This window comes from Anabrus simplex, chromosome 2, assembly GCF_040414725.1.
Source record: "Anabrus simplex isolate iqAnaSimp1 chromosome 2, ASM4041472v1, whole genome shotgun sequence".
Classification (NCBI taxonomy): domain Eukaryota; kingdom Metazoa; phylum Arthropoda; class Insecta; order Orthoptera; family Tettigoniidae; genus Anabrus; species Anabrus simplex.
In genome coordinates, this window is record NC_090266.1 from 268183028 (window position 1) to 268202045 (window position 19018).

General features: G+C 41.5%; 1 protein-coding gene across 1 annotated transcript in view; it reads left to right on the forward strand.

Annotated features, from left to right (window-relative positions):
- LOC136863509 (uncharacterized) overlaps positions 1-19018 on the forward strand; it is a 931909-nt gene that overhangs the window by 451483 nt on the left and 461408 nt on the right. The window contains exon 7 of the mRNA XM_068225974.1: positions 11984-12112. Within this exon, the coding sequence (XP_068082075.1) occupies positions 11984-12112 (129 nt within the window). The remainder of the gene's footprint in view (positions 1-11983; positions 12113-19018) is intronic.

The window sequence follows — 19018 nt, forward strand, 5'->3', positions numbered from 1 at the left end:
TTAAATTTTAAATGCAAAATTGTTTCCATTCCACATATGAACGAAAGCAAGTGTATTATTTAAGAACCAAGGAAATTACATATAAAGGAAACTGCTCTTTTATGAAATAGGTTCATAACGTTCTCTAAACGAAGTCACTATTTTGAAACGTCTTTATGTTGTAACAGTAAATTTGGTACTTTGGTAGAGATGAGACGCAGGGCGTGTACCAGTCGCTGAAGTGCACACAGAGGGAGAGGGTTTGTTAACAGAAATCTTAAAAACTTGTGTTTCAGAGTTTATTAAAAAATTTAAATTAATATCACCTCTGTACAGCATATACAGTCGAAAACGTTCCTTGACCTATGGCTGGCGATGTCCTTGGATTCCGGCAGCTCCACATTCCATAGCAACGAACCACCATTCGTCCCCCGATGGAAGTTCTAGAAGATCTATTCGGTGCTTTGAAGATCCATGGCGTCGAGGTAGTCCTTGTAAATGAACATCGTTCAGCTCTGGGGCGAGTTAGTGCAACGGCTGCTTCTGCACAGATGATAGAGTGTTTATAAATGCTTTTGACAAAGTCCAAACACAAAATGTCTCGGTGAAATGTCACTTAACTTTATCACATGTCAAGTGAAAGAAACATTCACAAAGTAAAGTCCACTCGGAACTGATTGTCCAGTTTAAAGTTATTTAAAGTTTGTTGCACCTATTACAACGTGAAGTAAGTTCATTGAAGCACTGTTCAATTTAAATGAAATAAAGATGTTCCGCTCGTGAATCAAACTCGTTCACGTGTTGAAACCAAAAGACGAAATTAACTGTGTACTGACAGTCCTTGGTTTGACTGTTCATAAACTAAATGTGCGCAGAATTGAAATACACTGTTCATTAGAGTAGAAATGCACTGTTCATTAAAATAGAGATGCGCTGTTCACACCTGCACAGTTCAAAAATGTCGACACAATTTACGGATTGGTAATTTAAATTTGGATTAAATACAGTTTATAACTTAAAGTATCGAGTCCTCGGCAAGGAGTAATCAGTTTTAAGTCCATCAAATTTCAATTTCGAACACTCGAAGATATTTGCGGGTCTTGGACACTCGTATAGAGTAACAGTCAATAAATAATGTCCAGACGATACACAATTCACCTCACGTCCTATCGGAGTAAAAGGTTGTCACAATATAAGGAAATCTGAATAAGTCCACATTCAGCATGACTATATTAAAGTCCACGAACTTGAAACTTAGCAGCGGCTTCACGTTCGGTTACCACACCCGCGAACTGACTGCGCGAATACGACAGTCTAGTGTGCTTATAGAAATCCCGGCCGCAAACTGGTATCATATTCTGCAGCGCACTGCTGCTCACTATAACAAGCTGTAACACACACTGACACACTCTGATTTGCTGAGCGAAGCAGCACGTATTTATATTTGATCCGAAACTTGTAGAACATTCTGCATCAATCCAGGCTGTGGAGTGCAGCGAGGCAGGCTGTGACGTCACCCGCTCACTACGTCACACGCGCGCAGCTGGTGCTCGCTGCCCGGTCAGTTCTTCGTAAGCGGGCCGGAGCATAACACGTAAGTTTAAGATTTTCATAACGGGGCTTAGTCTGTACCGCCGTTACCGGTACAATGTCATCAGACAAACTGAAAATAACTTGAACTTACATTAAGTTTTATTTTGCGTTTAATAACAAATACAAGTTTCGTTAACTATATCATTCACTGTTAACCCTACAGATATCCACTTTCTCATCTGTTTGATCTGTTCTTAATTGGCATGTAAAAATGCTGGTACTTGGCTGATAAATTTGCATACGTTTACTTCACATTACAATGTCAAAGTTTTATTCACAACAAAATAACAGTCAGTACATTCATTACAGATTAAATATACTATCATATTGTCTACTTGTGCCTTTGCTGGCTAGACCTACTGTTTACAGGACGCTTTGTCTTCTGGTGTGGGCTAGATATGATCGGTCTTCTGGTATGGGCTAGATCAAATTTCTTAATTTAATTGACCTATATCAGTCTCATCCTTGGCTTTGATGATGTGAAAGTGTCTGAGGTATGAGCAATGCTAATAATGCCATTCCTCATTGGACCTGCCCCGGGCTTAGCAGGGCATCATTTAAGTAACTCAGTTTCACAAGTAAATATTTGAATGGAATTATTTGGATGAGAACTTCAGAAATCACTTCCCGGGCGTCGAAATCCCATCTTCCCTACTTTCACTGTTTCGACGGCTAAGCTCAAGAGCACATGGGCTAATGGTATGTTCGCTAAAAATGGGCACTAGTTTAAATATATCGAAAGTAGGGTGTTCTATAAAGTGAGAGGAATACACTAATGCTACTAAATGAGAAGAATTTTTGTTCCCAATTGTTAAACATCGAATTTAATAAACTGATAGAGTCCCAAAATCAAGTCGTACGAGATAATGCCATGTTATTACATATATAAAAATTACTTATATGCAGAATGCCTGAATGTCCATGCTAGTTTGGCTATCATTTGGCAGACCCTAAATTGTCTTATTAACACGCACTTATAATTTACACTTTACACATATCACAGGTTTATCCTTTCACCTAGGGTTGATACCGGCTGGTATCTCCTAATTGAATGCATTAAAAATCATCTCTCTGTACATACAGTACTAATTCATGCTAATAAGTTCGCGGAAACAATTAGTGATTACCCTTAAATCAGAGAAGAAAATCCTAATAAAAATCGAATTAATAAACAACCATTCTCATTAAACCACGCATGTAGCGTCCACCTACATTTAACAATATTAAATAAATATACCGTATATATAAAAGAATGTTATGTACAAATTTTATTTGTTATGCGGCCATGCGGATGTCATGCTTAGTATATTGGAAACGTACTTATCGTGACTGTGTGCAGTCTGCTGTCATCTTGGGGGTACACTTGGGATTTTTAAGCCTCCATTACTACGGCCTCGTTAGTTGGTTGTCCTTGGTTCCTCCCCCTGTGGATCCCGTATATGACGTCTCGAACTGTGGTCTCCAGCAGTTGGAATTTATCGACGTTCCCTGAAGAGATGAACGCTGGCACTATGGCGCGACTCTAGTTGATTCCAGTTCAGGCTTGGATGACCACTCACAAACATGTAGGCAAAAATGGGAAATGGTTCATTGAATATTGTTTATGCGTTTTCAAATAACCTGCTTGTGATTAGACCCACTCATTAACTCAAGTGGACTAAGCTGAATAGCGGTAAGTCTGTGTAAGTCACTATTCATTCTCTTTTGTCACACGGCCTGATTAATGGTTGCCGTTACTTAATATGAGTGTCCCTGGATTAGGCAGACGTTCTTCCCTTGCTAACACCTTTCTATTTCTTCATTGAGCGTCAATCACTATTCAGCGACCTTAAGTTCGACCACTACTAATCACTTGAGTGTAGTCGGCCTCTCACTAACTCTGAGCGGCCTCAAGCGTTTACCCGATCTTTAATTATTACTTCTATGAGCCGTCACTGAAGGTACGAATAAGCGTTCCCTTGATAAATATCTATGGGAATTTAAAAACACCACTATTCAAATACCACCGTACTTGTGTCATACCATACGGTCTGTTTTCTCGGTACCTGTACCGCGCTGATATATTTTATTCCACACTGAACCTCACACACTATTATCCATTTTGCACTGGATCACAGTAACTAAACACTCAGGTTCACTACGTTTCACACCGACACGTCAATTCTTCGGTAGCACAAATCATAATGCATACTCGAGCTGATTCTGTATTTCATTTTATATCGATTCGGTCCGGCGGCTAGAGAGAGGGCAAGTCACGCCCACAGGCTCGATTTCGCTCCGCTAATCATGATCTTTCAGCGTCGTGAGGGTAATCAAATTGTAGCTCTTGTATCCTACATTACACTGATCTAATTTCATGTAGATCCGGTTGCTGAATCTCTTGTAATCTCGTAAGCTTTCTTTCGTAAATTCGCGCGTCCTTTATTATGTCCCGGTGAAACCCACTTTTCTCTCGTGCGGTTAGACTCTCACATTTGGTAGCAATTTACGCACTCCTGCATAACGTGCGTCATTAGCGCTCCATTCATAAAGAATTCCCTTTTCTTGCACCATTAATTTGCACAAAATACGCCGGTTTAAATAAGTCCTTACTCATAAATTCCCATAGGTTATATCCAAAAATTTGTTATTATTATTATTAACAACAGTTGAATACGGTGGGTTGGCACCAATGAATGTGCGGGGAAATCGCTAAGAATTTCTATCTCTCGTGTTAACACGCCGTGGTAGATTCCACCTTCTGACCTACATACTCTTCTACGCTTAGCGTGCTCTCTCTCTTCTCTGTCTTGCGAAGTGAGAGCTTGATTCCAAGGTTCCGCTGTAATGAGCCTTCTCCTTCTCGGTACTTGCAATTAGACCTGCGCTCTTTGAGCTGGCGTTTCGCAACTCGCATCCCGATCTGGGAAAAATTGCTAATTACGACACCATATATCGCAGAATGTCGCGGAAAACGGCATATATGGCTAACTGGGCCCCATGACATGCCGTGGCGTGGTCATGAACGGTTGCATTATGCAGCCAGTCCGTCTTATGAATAATATAAAATATCATTCATAGGGTCGGTTGGTGCGTGCATTTCAGTGGGCTTGGCAGACTGATATGTAATAGCAATATTGGCTCGGTGAGGAAAGCAACGGGAAAATGCAGTACTCTTTATTTCCCTAGCATGATTTTGCAGTGACGCCTAGGCTATCTATGGCAGCTAATTCTGGAGCTGTTGGGGATCAAACCAGCCTTCGGGGTCAACACCCAACATCCATTCTCTACTTACGTACTGTATTTCCAAAACCGTTCAAGAAGTAATAGCAACAAACGCATATAGGTATGGGAAACAATTTATTATAAGACTACCTTACCTCCACAGGCCTTCAGTCTAATCCCCTGCAACGTGTCTGTGTGAAATTCGGAGGCTACCAGTAGCAGTGCCGTCTATTTTCATGTCCGCGACGGAGCGCCCTATCGCTTGAAGCATGGCGTCTCGGATATCGTAACGCTTCCCTCGGAGTGGCTCCTTTAGTTTAAAAAAGGAGAAGATAAGATATCCACTAAATAACATAGGTACCAAAACGAGTAACTGGAACTCACAATTTTGATCGGTACCTACACTGTAAGGTAGTCAATTTTATGATAGAAGTAGTTTTTCCTTACAGCGAAATTAGTCCGTGCAGTGGCGTCGCGTGCTTAAAATCTGTGGGTGTTCACACAGAGCTCTCAGTAGATAAAGAAAATCCGATGTATAGGCCTAAGTTGCTCCTCACCTCCGTCGGTCAACACGTTAACAGGAGCTCACTTAGCCTATATTGTGTCGCCTCTTTGGTTCATGAAGCAATATTATGTTATTGTCAACAACGCCATGCGGTTAGTCAATTAACCACTCTGGAGTAAAAGCCCTGTGCATTAAGCACTGCCACGGACTACGGGATATGTGCTGCCATCTTTGGGATTTGGAAAGACATTTTAGAGAAAACATTGGAAGCGGATCGGAGGTCCGTAATCCACTGCCTGGTCGATATGAAGCAGCCATCGGAAGCATATCGAACAGGCAGTGCCGTGATCACAGAGTAAACAGCGATTATATTCGCCACACCCACAGAATTGCCCCTTCAAGCTATGCAATAGGTCGAAGTTTGTAGATCAAATCGGGGTTGTGATCAGCTGCCATAGCACGTAAACAAATTTGTAAATACGTTCTCAACGCACAGAAATCCTGTTCTCATCATACAATGGCGTGTAAATCTCAAGAGTTTTGGAATTACCAGGGTGTTCACGTGCTCGTTTGATCCTTATGACGAGATGACCCTCTGTCCGTGTAATGTATGAAACCACTAGTTTTTACGGAAATACTTGTTCTACGCAGGGAATATTAAAACAAGTAGGTTTCAAGTATATTATTATTATTATTATTATTATTATTATTATTATTATTATTATTATTATTATTGTTGTTGTTGTTGTTGTTACGGAGTAACCCGTGGAAGGCAGAGGTGAAAAGGTGCGGACTGGAATGGGTCTAACTACAAGGCCGAAAGATGAATTAAAATTTCAATAAATGTTATATTTTCACAAATAGAAAAACTTAACAAATTTCACATAGAATTTAAACAAATAACAACAACTCAACCACTATCCACTAATCAGGTACAAGGTATAATTTACAAACGAAAGCCCAAGTTTCGGGGTCTTTACAAGTTCTGGGCTTCGAGCCCCAATTACACAATACTTGAGCTACTAGCCCAACTTTACCAAGTACACACATTTGTTCAAAGGGCAGAAAACCCCTTCATACAAGGAGCATTAGCTCCAAAAAACCATATCAGACCTCCTAGACGCACTATTCAAAACACCAGAAAGAGCTAACCCTCTCAATCTTTCAAGCCTATTCAAGGCAATACCATACTTTACAATCACTTGCCATCAAGGCACAACTTACAAAAATTAAACAGGGGCATCTCGTACCCAGCCTACAGGGCCTTAAAAGAAAAATAATAGGTTAGTTTAAATGGCCCTAAATGCAAAAAAGGAAAGGAGGCGTGAATGCACTCCTAAATGCACATTTTAAAACCTAAGAGGCACTAGGCCGATGACACAGGGGCTATTCCCAAGCTAGGGAGGTGACTCGTATAAGAAAAAAATTTAACACATTAAGGAAGAGAAGAAAATCGGTTATGAAAACGTAGTCACCTCAAATCCAAAAATGAAGGGGAGCTCGAGAGGGTAAAGCACTCTCTATCCCCGAATTACAGTTAAAGATATATGAAGTTTTACAAAGACGGAAGAATTTTACATATTTCAAGAGATAGGTTACATGTTAAAGGTTTCGGGCCTGCCCCGCGGGTTAAACTGCTGAGCTAGCGAGAAATAAAGATGTTAAACGGCCATTACCTTGTTGAAGAGCTGCTGCCCGAAGGAAGAGGCGCTACCCGCCCTCTGCTACACTTCCATACACTAGGCTAGATGTTGTTGAAGTGGCCGAGAGACAAGAAAATCAGCAGTTTTTATACCCTCGTGGAAGATTCGAGACCTTTCATGAATAATCAAGACACACCCACAGGCGTTTATTGGCTGACTAAAAGTTACACATCAAAATTGGAGAAGAAAGACACGATTGGTCAAAAAATTAATTACAGAAATTTATGATTGGCTAAATTCAAAACTGGCGGAAAGAAAAGATTAATATTGCCAACCCACAAATGAAAGAGCGAAATTTAGTAAAGAACAAACTTATGAATACAAAATTTCTTCAAATAAAGTTCTTCCACTTCGCACCAGGGTGCATGGTCATAGTTTTTTAGTAGAGACATCTATCAGAAAATGTCCACACTTCTTGATCAATAGAAAACAAAACAAGTTGAACTCCGCACAGTACTGACAACTTTGTAATCACAAAATTTACGGTAGTGACATCTTCTGAGAAAACTTATGAGTTGGAACAGTTGTTACAGTTCAGAGTTTCTCCTGTAGAGGAGTACGTATTGGCGCAAGATTTAAAATTGCGGCGAAGTGGTGTACCGCCCGGTGCAATTATTATTATTATTCCTGGATTTATCTCAATTTATTGGGGTTGGCATTTGATGTGGATTTGGCCTAGTTTTACGGCTGGATACTCTTCTGGAAGGCAACCATATGTGCAGCGATGTATTCATCATTGCGTGTGTCTCTGGTGGATGGTAACGTTCCCGTCTATTCCCACGAATCCGATTCCCCGAATGTGTACGTGCCCGAATGTACAACCCCCAAATCAAACCGCCCAAGTGGAAATACTCGAAGAGTTTTCCGTATTCAAAAACCCTGAAAGGTAAAAGAAACCGAAAAATAAACAACCCAGACGAATACAAAGACCCGAACTGACAATTGATTCCGTTGCTACGCACCCAAGCCCACACATTTGGTCAGGGTGGAAAGTGCGTGCGACACACAAAAGGAATTATTGTCATCGCAAGAAAGGATAAGACGGCTAGCTTTCGAATATGACAACCACAAGGAATGCAGCAAGAGACTGGACGGTATTCGCCGCAAAGGCTACAACTTTACCCTCTAAATTGAATATTCAATCACACATTGATACTTCCATCTAATTTAAATCTCGCCAGTTGAGAAAATTGTCAACGTATTCGAATGACACTTTATTACTGTATAATAAAGTATTTCTCACATAATTTTATGTTAATATAAGGAAAGATCTTCATTGGGGTAATCACATAAATGGGATTGTATACAAAAGGTACAGATCTCTGCACATGGGTATGAGGGTGTTCAGGAGTTGTAGTAAGGATGTTAAGGAGAGGGCATATAAGTCTCTGGTAAGACCCGAACTAGAGTATGGTTCCAGTGTATGGGACACTCACTAGGAATACTTGATTCATGAACTGGAAAAAATCCAAAGGAAAGCAGCTCGATTTGTTTTCGGATGATTTCCGATGAAAGAGTAGCGTTACAAAAATGTTGCAAAGTTTGGGCTGGGAAGACTTGGAAGAAAGAAGACGAGCTGCTCGACTAAGTGGTATTTAAGAGCTGTCAGCAGAGAAATGGCATAAGTAGACGAATAAGTTTGAGTGGTGCCTTGAAAAGTAGGAAAGATCACACAATATGAATATACAATTGAATTCAAGAGGACAAATTGGGGCAAATATTCGTTTATAGGAAGGGGAGTTAGGGATTGGAATAACTTACCGAGGGAGATGTTCAATAAATTTCCAATTTCTTTGCAATCATGTAAGAAAATGCTAGGAAAACAACAGATAGGGAATCTGCCACCTGGGCGACTGCCCTAAATGCAGATCAGCATTGATTGATTGATTGATTGATTGATTGATTGATTGATTGATTGATTGATTGATTGATTGATTGATTGATTGATTGATTGATTGATTGATTGATTGATTGATTGATTGATTGATTGATTGATTGATTGATTGATTGATTGATTGATTGATTGATTGATTGATTTCATATTCCATAATTTTTAGAAAACGTTCGGGGTTATAAGTAATCCGCAAAATTCATTTGAGGAAAAAAGGGTTTTCGGGGAAATTTAATTCAGGAAATCGGATTGGGAGAAATTTTTGACTTAAGAGAATTATTTCAAACGTTTGCCCAAGAATCGGTTGGTAGTGTGATGTGCTGAATGATTACGAAGAGAAGTGTATTACGTGTATTAGGACAAACACAAAGCCGGCGTGAGTACCTCAGACAGTAGAGTACGGGCTTTCTTGGCCCAACTTCGCAGACTCGATCCTGGCTCAGCATAATGGTATGCCTCGTGTCGTTAGATTTACCGGCATATTACAGAACTCCTGCAGGACAAAATTATAGCACCCCGCCATCTCCGAAAGACGTAAAAGTAGTTAGTAGGATGTAAAATAATCAGCGTTATTATTACAAACACCCAGTCTCAGAGCCATAGGAATTAACCAGAGTCTATCTTCTTCTTCCTCTTCTTAATCTGTTTGCCCTCCAGGGTTGGTTTTTCCCTCGGACTCAGCGAGGGATCCCACCTCTACCGCATCAAGGGCAGTGTCTTGCAGTGTGAGACATTGAGTCGGGGGATACAACTGGGGAGTATGACCAGTACCTCGCCCAGGTTGCCTCGCCTGCCATGCTGAACAGGAGCCTTGGTGGGGGTGGGGAGATTGGAAGGCATAGACAAGGAAGAGGGAAGGAAGCGGCCGTCGACTTAGGTACCATCGCGGCATTTGCCTGGAGGAGAAGTGGGAAACCACGGAAAACCACTTCGAGGTTGGCTGAGGTGGGAATCAAACCCACCTCTACTGCGTGGACCCCGTTCCAGCCCTCGTCCCATTTTTTTAAATTTCGTGACAGAGCCGGGAACCGAATCCGGGCCTCAGAGGGTGGCAGCTAATCACACTAACACTACACCACAGAGGCGGAACCATAGTCTATATAAATTAAAATCCCTGGTCCTTCCCGGAATCGAACCCATGGCCACTTGAACCGAAGGCCTGTAAGCTGACCCATCAGCCAAGGAGTCAGACATGTTTTTGTAAGTTGCTTTACGTCGCAGCGACACCGACACAGATAAGAGTGTTAAGGAGGTGGCCGTGGCCATAATTAAAGTACAGCCCGGGCATTTTCCTGGTGTGAAAACGGGAAACCACGGAAAACCATCTTCAGGACTGCCGACAGTGGGGTTCGAACCACTATCTCCCGGATGCAAGCTCACAGCTGCACGCCCCTAACTGCATGGCCAACTCGCTCGGTAGACACAAATTTAAGCTGAAATAGCGGGAGAAAAATTTGTTATGGAACGTTGTGACGTTGTTGCCGAATAACATATCTGTGAAAATTGCACGAAATCCGAGAAATGAGTATTCCCAACGTGTATTACTTAAATGAGACCTGGATGAATCATAACTACGCAAGAACGACGACTTAGAAGGCGACACAGGGTCAAGGGAGCTATAAAGTCCAAGAAGATAAAGGGCTGCATAAATACTGCATATCTTCCGCGAGTGGTCCGACTAGTTGGCTGAATGGTCAGCGTACTGGCCTTCGGTTCAGAGGGTCCCGCGTTCTATTCCCGGCCTGGTCGGGGATTTTAACCTTCATTGGTTAATTCCAGTGGCTCGGGGGCTGGGTGTCTGTGCTGTTTCCAACATCCCTGCAACTCACACACCACACATAACACTATCCTCCACCAAAATAACACGCACTTACCTACCCATGGCAGACGCCGTCCACTCTCATCGGAGGGTCTGCCTTACAAGGGCTGCACTCGGCTAGAAATAGCCACACGAAGTTATTATTATTATTATTATTATTATTATTATTATTATTATTATTATTATTATTATTATTATGCTGCGAGTGGACTTGTATCTGAGAGATAATTAGCGTTCTTGGCGATATCGTAAACTTTATCGAACTTATCGAGCTTGATAACTACAAGTTTATTAATGTTCTTGATATTTTCACGTTTTAACTTTCTTTACAAGCTGCTTTAAGTCGCATCGACACAGGTTGGTCTTATGGCGATGATCACAAAATTTTAATATTTGAGAGAACTTTCTTACAGATGTTTCATTACCAGACTCTTTCTGAGGATTTAGGACGAGAAGGGAGTTTCATAATTATCGTCATTCCCTCCAGCAAAAGCCTTGTGTCTCCAACAACAATTGTTTGTTCTCGGCAGTCGTCTTCATCTCGACATAGAAACCACGCCCCATCTCGTTGATAACGTTTCTCAAACAGGTCGATTTTTCGATATCTTCACCAACATCTTACCTTGAAAGATGTTCTGCAATAATAATAATAATAATAATAATAATAATAATAATAATAATAATAATAATAATAATACTGTTATTTGCTTTACGTCCCACTAACTACTCTTACGGTTTTCGGAGACGCCGAGGTGCCTGAATTTGATCCCGCAGGAGTTCTTTTACGTGCCAGTAAATCTACAGACACGAGGCTGACGTATTTGAGTACCTTCAAATACCACCGGACGGAGCCAGGATCGAACCTGCCAAGTTGGGATCAGAAGGCCAGCGCCTCAACCGTCTGAGCCACTCAGCCCGGCAAAAGATGTTCTGCAGGAGGATATCGTGCCTGAGGAGGTGTTCAGTTAGCATCTCATTTTCATTAACAATATCTAAAAATCAACATCATGCGATATTGTTTCAGAGTATTACATCGTTTTAACGGCCACCACAGACCATGAAGTGCGAGCCACTTCGTGTTGAAAAGCGACTTTTGCCTCTAGATAATGTTTCTAAATATATATTATATACCCCAAAACAATTCAGAAAGTCCCTGTGAGAGTACGTTCTATCGTCGTACCTGTTTGTTATCAGCTGGAATGGAGGGGATATTTTGCACGCACAAAAATCGTAACACTCGAATCAAGAGAACTCTGTGTTAAGTGATTGTGTCGTATTTTATGTTACAGCAATATCAGTGCCGGGCCACACGCACAACATCACCCGTGTGAACCGCAAACACATGGGAACCTACCTGTGCATCGCAGACAATGGCATCCCACCTGCAGCCAACAAGACTTTCAACCTGGAGGTGCACTGTAAGTACACAACTTTATCAAAGCCACAACACTTTGGCATAACAAAGAATAGCTTATGATAAACAAATTACTAAACTGATGCCTGTAGTCTTGTGAATTTCATTTTAGCCTCTAAATATGCATTTCTTACTGTCTTCATAGTTGTGTTTATTTCAACGTAATTCCGTAGATAATTTTTTAATAAGGAAGTAGCCTTTCTTTCACTGACATACACGATTTTTGTATGCTGGGAGGATTTCTTCGGGAAAATATGATAATTCTGTTACTTCACTTGTTTTATTCTTATTAACAAAGACATCGCAATTGAGAAATATCCCGGTAGCAACAACAAGAGGACAACAAGCAATACTATGGAAAGACAATAAAGTTATACTACTAGTTTAACATTCTAAGACCAGCATCATCGTATACAAATACGCACACAACTTAAGTATTTCCAGGGGTTAAAATTACAGCTTAAAATACTATATGCTGAGCTCACTACTGGCTTAACACTACAACACAGTCTTATACAAATTCACACGAACCTTAAGTATTTCGAAATTTTACACTACGACTTACAACAACAACAACAACAACAACAACTACTACTACTACTACTACAAAAAACAAGAGTCTTCTTCTTCTCCTTCCACCGCCTTTCCAACATCTGTGGAGTCGCGGGTGCGAACTGTATCACAAATGTGGATTTGGCCCTGTTTTGTGGCCAGATGCCCTTCCTGACGCCAACCCTATGTGGAGTGATGCAATCACTATTGCGTGTTTCTGTGGTGACCGGTAGTGTAGTGTGTTGCTGAATATGAAAAGCAAAGTGTTGGGACAAACACAAACACCCAGTCCCCGGGCCAGAAGAATTAATCAGGAGCGATTAAAATCCCCTACCAGGTCGGGAATCGAACCCGGTACCCTCTGCACCGAAGGCCTCAATGCTGACCATTCAACCAATGAGTCGGACACTACTGAAACAAGAGTACAATAGAGAATTCCATGGGAAAAATGTTTACAAGAAATTCTACTAGTTTAACATTCTAAATCCAGCATCATATACAAAACCACACACAAATTACGTATTTCCAGTGCGTAATACTACGGCTTACAAACTACAGGTTGAACTTACTACTAGCTTAACATTACAACCACGAACCTACTACACTGGCATAGCAGGGGGAGAGGTGGTACTCCCATGTGGCGCGTCCCAGGTGGCGGATAGGGGGGTCCTAACCAGCTTGCCGGCGGACTTGAGCGAAATAAAATAGCTCTTGCGGACCAAACACACATCCCCCTGTGGGTGGGGTACGTAGACGAAGAACACACCCATGGTATCCCCTGCCTGTCGTAAGAGGCGACTAAAAGGGGGGATCAAGGGATGATTGTTTTAGAACCGTGAAACTACTTGTGATTAGTACCACCACGCGGGGAGCACCATGGGTCGCTTTTACTTGCGCGTAGTACCACTATGGTAGGTACCAAATAGGTTTGTGATTACTAGCAACAGAGTGCGTTGCCGGCTTCTACAGTACCTGTGATTAGTACCACTTTAGGTGCGACACCATGGGTGAGCGACACCATGGTTCTGGCTTGCCTATTATTAGTACCCACTATATGAGGAACACCACGTGATAGTGCGGGTCCCTGTGGTTAGTACACTTATGTGATGAACACCATAGGTTTGCTTTACCTGTAAATGGCACCGCAATGTGTGAAACACCATAGGTCTGTATTCCATGTGCGAATTTCATTACCTGTGAGTAGTACCATAATGTGTGGAATGCCGCGAGTCTACGCTACTTTTGATTAGTACCGCAACATGACAAATACCATGTTCTACTTTTTTAGCGATAAGTACCATTATGAGGGGCCTTGACTTGGATTTTGGACGCCTTTCGACTAAAAGCATCATCGATTCAGTATTATGCTATAGACGCAGTCCCTTGGTCAGTAATACTATTATTTCACGTCAGCTTCTGTGAATGCGGGACATTGCAGGTCGGATCTACTGATTGTTTTAAATTCATTCTTCGTCCTCACGTTTTGAATTCTGGTCAGTGGAGGATTTTGGACTTTTAATTTTTCATTCCATTTCGTCTCATTTCGTACCATTAGAGGTCGATGACCTCGATGTTAGGCACCTTTAAACAACAAGCATCATCATCATCATCATCATTAACATTACAACACCGTCATATACAAATTCACACGTACCTTAGGTATTTCAAAATTGTACACTATGACTTAAAATAGATTGAGCGGTCCAATTACTATTACTTTAGCATTGTAAATACAGCACGTTCATTTACAAATTCACACATACCTTAAATAATTCAGATGCCTTAATACAGTACTACAATTTTCAGTGGGTTGAGCGTTGCATTAAAGTATGACACCGTCACATAGAAATTTACTCCCAATTTACAGAATGCTGGAGTCTGTTCTTGAAACATCTTACATTTTTTTTTGAGGGGGAGGCTCTAAGGCAGCTACAAGTTGCATTCCACACATCAATTCCCCGGTTCACAAACGAGTACTCACCATGGTTAGTTTTCTGCGATCTACCTTTTATTTTATGCGTATGATCTCTCCTACTTATGAAGCAGGGCTTTTCTAGTCGACTGTTCAACTCTCCCTAAGCTGGCTTATTCGTGTAGGCATTATACATGGCACATAGCCAGCCTTGTTTGTTACCGTCCAGTCCCCAGTGTCTCTCATCCAAGTTCTCTATCATACTTTTCTACTACGCCTAGGATAGAAATCGTTAAGCACGAATCTTGCAGCCTTTTGCTGTTCCATCTCAAGTTGCTTAGGGGGTCCTCTTGGTATGGATCCCATACGGCTGCTCCATATTCCAGGACTGGCTTAATGAGTGATACATAGCTCTGCGCCTTCGCCTGGGAACTGCTGCCCTTTAGGACCCTCGCCACGAAGTGTATGGACTTGTACGCTTTGGTAATTACACTTCCTACGTAGGTGTCTCATTTTAGATCTGTCTTTATGTGGATTCCTAGGTACTTGCATTAGTCACTCTCTACCAGAGCGTCCGATCTAAGACAATATTGAAAATCCCCTTGCCTATGTTTCTTTCCCATTCTTAAGAGATTGCAAATTCGAGAATTTATTTTAGCTTTGTTATCGAGTGCCCATTTATGGACTATATTTATATCGACTTGTAATAACCTATTATCGCCAGCATTCTGTATTTCTCTGTATATATGCAGTCGTCCGCAAACAATCTGCATTCACCTCGAATTTCGTTCGGCAGATCGTTGATAAACACCGTAAATAGGAGTGGTCCTATAACACTACCCTGTACTACACCCGACGTTATATAAACTTCGTCGGAGTATTTACTTCCCACCTTTACCCTCTGCGTGCGGTCTGTCAAAAATTCCCCGATCTATAGAACCACCTTTTTATCAATGTTTGTTTCCACCAACTTTCGGATCAGAATGTCATGTGGTATTACATCAAATGCTTCTGCAAAATCAATTACAATAGGATCAACTTGCACATCTTTGTCTAATGACTCGCTAATATTTTGAAAGAGCGAGGACATCTGGCTCTCGCAGGAGAAACCTTTTCTGAAACCATGTTGACGGCCATTAATCCACGAACGTTTCTCCAATTGTTCCCTTACATATTCTTAAATGAGGAGTTCCATTTGTTCCCATACAATGGACGTAAGGTTAATTGCTTTGTAGTTGTCCATTAGCATACTGTTGTCCGCTTTAAAAGTAGGGACTACAGTTGCTTTCTTCCAGTCATCTGGAATTTGCGTATTGTTGAGAAAAAAAGCGTAGAAGAGCTCTGCCTCCCAATTTCAGAACCTCCCGAGCAAAATCATCAGACCCTGTCGACTTACTTTTCCTGAAGTTCTTAATTATTTCCCGAATTTTTCTACGGATAATTTGTAAGAAAGAACAATCAGTGTTATCCATAACGTCTATCGCCAGGTTATTCTACTCATTAAATACGCTCCTGTACCAATAATGTAATTCATTAGCTATTAATAGATTGTCAGTAATCACCTCACTATCTCTGGACATTATCATGGACACATCATGGCTGGCTCCTTTCCTTTTCGTAACATGCTTATAGAGATTTTTCCACACATTTTCCTTGGAGGAAAGTTTACCTTTCATATATTTATCATGAGCAGCTTTCTTTTTAGAAGCGTGTTCTTTGAACAGCTTGTGAAACCTATTCATATGCTCTGAACCAAATTACCTTTTGTTGTACGTTTTCCTTACTTTCTTTTTAACGATCCTAATTTTCCCATTCTAGTATTCGGAATCTGGGTTCCGTTTTAGTAATTTAAGGGGCACAAACTGCTCAATAGCCCTATTAATAATATTATCGCAATTGTCCCATATTACGTTTATGTTCCCGAATTCCGATGTCAACCTGGGAAATATTTGCCATAGAAACTCTTGAAATTTAAAAGGGTCAGTTTTGCTACACTGGTATACATTTCTTTCATTTTCTCCTCATTATCTAGTTTAGTGTTTAAGGGATATCTAATATTTAACTCACCGAGCTCGATAGCTGCAGTCGCTTAAGTGCGGCCAGTATCCAGTAATCGGGAGATCGTGGGTTCGAGCCCCACTGTCGGCAGCCCTGAAGATGGTTTTCCGTGGTTTCCCATTTTCACACCAGGCAAATGCCGGGGCTGTACCTTAATTAAGGCCACGGCCGCTTCCTTCCACTTCCTAGGCCTTTCCCATCCCATCGTCGCCATAAGACATATCCTTGTCGGTGCGACGTAAAACAAATAGCAAAAAAAAAAAATATTTAACTCTGCAGCAGAGTGATCGCTAATTCCTGGTACTGCCATACAACTAATGTGTACATCATAGGGTCTTACAAGATAAACATCCAAAGTGTTGTTTCCTCTAGTATGAAAGTCAACTACTTGGGCAAATCCACCATACCTAATTATCTTGTTTACTGCGACCTGACTCAAGCCCCTTCCCGTAACCTCGCCAGACCAGTTTATGTCCGTAAGATTTTAGTCACCTGCAATTATTAAACTTTTCTGCATATTGTTGCCCGTACACTTAACGTCGTACAGCCTTTCGAGTACCGAGAAGATGTTACAAGGCGCCCTATATATTCCTATTATTTGGATGGGTTTGGCATTCCCTTGATCCATGATTTGCACACACGACATTTCGTGATACTCATCCACCCATTTTAAACAACTACCGTACCTATGTCCTTTCGCACACAGATAAATACTCCGCCACCTCTAGATTCTCTGTCCATTCTGTATATAATGAAATCACCCTAATTGACTTCTCTATTATTTACATTCCCATTCAGCCATGACTCCGTACAAATGACAATATCTACATGGTATGATTCAGTAAGATTCCAAAATACAGTAATTTTATTTCGCACGCTTTAAGGGTTCACCTGCAGTAGTCTTAGGGTCTTACCTCCATTGTCTATCATCCGTGGCCGGTCATTGCCCGTCGTCAGCTCCACTTCGCAGCACTCCTCCGGTTCCAGTCTTCCTCATCTTTGCCGCCACGACTCCATGACTCTTTCGTGAAGATTTGCTAATGCGTAGGAGCCTCACCAGTTCAGGTGCGAAGTCCCGGTCTCCGATCCAGCAGTCCGCCTCCACATACACCAAGTCCAGCTGCTGACACACCCAGTCCATCCGGTAGTTCAAAGCCTTCACCCGCCGTAGAGGTACGTCCTTCCTTCGCAATACGCCGCTAAGATTGATTTTAGCATTCTTTAAATGGTTGTTAGCTGCACTCGCCAGTTCATACATCTCTCCCATTAAATAGTCTACTGACGCCTTTCTTCTAAGGTTTTTGGTCCCTACACGAATCTCTAACACTTGCACATCGTCGCTATCTTCCACACTTTCAACTTGCTGAGTCAGCTATTTAGTTCTTATTCCCGGATAACATTGTACCAGTTTTACCAATCATCCTTGAAATGTCACCACTCCAGCGTATCATCGAATCACCCATGATGAGTACATCACGTGAATTTTTACGATCGAATCACTTTCCTCTTCTGAGTCAACTGTAGGAATATAATCAGATTCTGCTTCCTTGTTCCTTCGTGTGATATTTTCTATCTGTGCTTTCACTGTTTCCTCGAATTCTGCAAGCATCCGCGCTAGATTCTCTATTTCCAAGTCTCTTGCCATCAAGGCAAGAGAAGCTTCCCTCATAATATTTTCCACAGTGTCACAAATTTTACAAAACCAAACGTTGTCCAGACAATCTTCCTTCTTCACCTTAGCACAGCCGAAGTGAAACCACTTTAAACACATTACACACTTGATTCCATTCTTTAAATTCCTGCTACACGTTGAACACTTAATTGCCGTCGCTTCTGTGGGGCCCTGAATATCACACTCCACTGCAGGTCCTGGATTCAACTCATCACCACCGATAACCAATAAGGACGCTCCAGAAACCACAAGTTACTAGGTCCGAAAAGACCGCACTGTCGCGGGAAGGAGTGACTCACCCGCTCGTACCACATTTCTACCTTCGCCCGGTAAATTTCCAGCGTGAAGTCCGTGGTAAAAAACTTCACTTCAGAGCACTGGGAAAACACGTCCGTCCACTTCAACAGTTCACCCACCAATTCATATTCCTGTTGATAACTCTGTTTTCTAACAACAGTATTGTAATTCCTCAACATCATTTCAATGGAAGTAAAATTTTGTATAATTATTGATTACATACACGGTGTTCCCAAAAATGTGGGAAGTAATCAGGGGTGGACAGTGCACTTAAAAACAACACAAACCACCTCTACAAACATTCAATCCATGGTCGATCGTTTACGACAGGCCTGCACAAAACAGCCAATACCAGGCAATGTGGCCGTATCTCGCTGTTGTACGTTTGCCTATAGGGCTACGACATCACCTTTCATACA